The following is a 1,640-nucleotide window of genomic DNA, read 5'->3' on the forward strand; positions in this document are numbered from 1 at the left end:
TCATTGAGAAAACATGGTATCATCTCTGCGCATCTGTAGTAAATTGCTTGATCTTAATAGTGGTAAGAACAATGGCATAACACCATTACCTAATACTTACAAATATACATAGCATCATGTCAATAAATTTTATTTTTAATTTTTTAAATAAAGGAACAATGTTAAACTCACAGAAATGTTGCAAGTATAGTACAAAGTAACCCCTTCCCTAATCAGTATCTAATGAGAGTCTTTTGAAGACCTGAGAAACATACCATTTAACATTTTACTATGTATTTCCTATACACAAGAATACTCTTCTAAATAATCCCCATACACCAATGAAATACATTGCTCCATCGACTCCTGAGGAATATTTCAAACTGTCAAAAAAAAATACCTAAAAAATGTCTCTCATAACAAAATAGTCCCCAGTGGAAACATATTCTCTGCCAACAAATTTGTGCTACCCTGGTCTTACCTGGAACACCTGGGGATACTGAGCTGGTGCTGAGTTACTCTGATGAGCCAGCCCTGCAGCGGTGCCCAGTCTGCCCCCATCCCCTGCTCATTTGCATGTTCTCAGAGCACATCCTCCTGCCCTGAAGACTTCTTAATAGGCTGGTCACACTTCTTGCAGGAATCAGACACAGTCAGGACACATCATGGACATGATGGCCCCCGCTCATCTCCTAGGGGTCCTGCTACTCTGGCTCCCAGGTAAGGAAGGAGAACACTAGGAATTTACTCAGCCCAGTGTGCTCAGTACAGCCTGGCTCTTCAGGGAACTTCTCTTATAACGTGATTAGTTGTGTGGACATTTGTTTTTATGTTTCCAATCTCAGGTGCCAGATGTGACATCCAGATGACCCAGTCTCCATCCTCTCTGTCTGCATCTGTAGGAGACAGAGTCACCATCACTTGCCGGGCAAGTCAGGGAATAAGCAGTTATTTAAATTGGTATCAGCAGAAACCGGGGAAAGCCCCTAAGCTCCTGATCTATTATGCAACCACTTTGCAAAGTGGGGTCCCATCAAGGTTCAGCAGCAGTGGATCTGGGACAGAATTCACTCTCACCATCAGCAGCCTGCAGCCTGAAGATTTTGCAGCTTATTACTGTCTACAGCATAACAGTGACCCTCCCACAGTGTTACACACCCGAACATAAACCCCCAGGGAGAAGATGTGTGAGGCTGGGCTGCCCCAGCTGCTCCTCCTGATGCCTCCATGGGCTGAGAGTGTTCCTCAGATGCAGCCACACTCTGATGGTGTTGGTAGAGGGGACATGAAGTCACCTCTGCATCCCAATTCCTTTTTCTTTCTCAGCCCCAGCTGCACAGACATAACAATGCCTCTGCTGATTTAATAAAAACAGATCATGACACCTGAGGAGTCTAGTTTGTGGTTTCAGTTGGAATTCATATAACAGAGAAGAAGCCACTATAGATATTCTAAGCAGCAATTGTCTTAATACAGAGAATTACAGTCTAAAGTATTGACATCTAAATAAAATGTAGAGATAAATCTCTAAATTTAATGTTTGCTAATTTAATATTTGCTAAGAAATTTTTGTCAAATGGGACATAGAGGAAAACTCAATGGTCTGCAATATGTTGGAAGAACAAAGAGTTTTATGAAAAAGGGAAATTATTACCTATCAT

At 42.0% G+C, this 1,640-nt stretch overlaps 1 gene segment (V, D, J or C); it reads left to right on the plus strand.

Moving 5' to 3' along the window:
* The first annotated feature begins 615 nt into the window (after nucleotides 1–615).
* Nucleotides 616–1,317, plus strand: LOC108515600 (Ig heavy chain V-I region 5-like). The segment is given in 2 exon segments: nucleotides 616–699; nucleotides 825–1,317. Coding segments are annotated over 2 exon segments (378 nt in total).
* Nucleotides 1,318–1,640: the final 323 nt, after the last annotated feature.

Source organism: Rhinopithecus bieti, unplaced genomic scaffold (assembly GCF_001698545.2).
Source record: "Rhinopithecus bieti isolate Rb0 unplaced genomic scaffold, ASM169854v2 scaffold_2476, whole genome shotgun sequence".
NCBI classification, from domain to species: domain Eukaryota; kingdom Metazoa; phylum Chordata; class Mammalia; order Primates; family Cercopithecidae; genus Rhinopithecus; species Rhinopithecus bieti.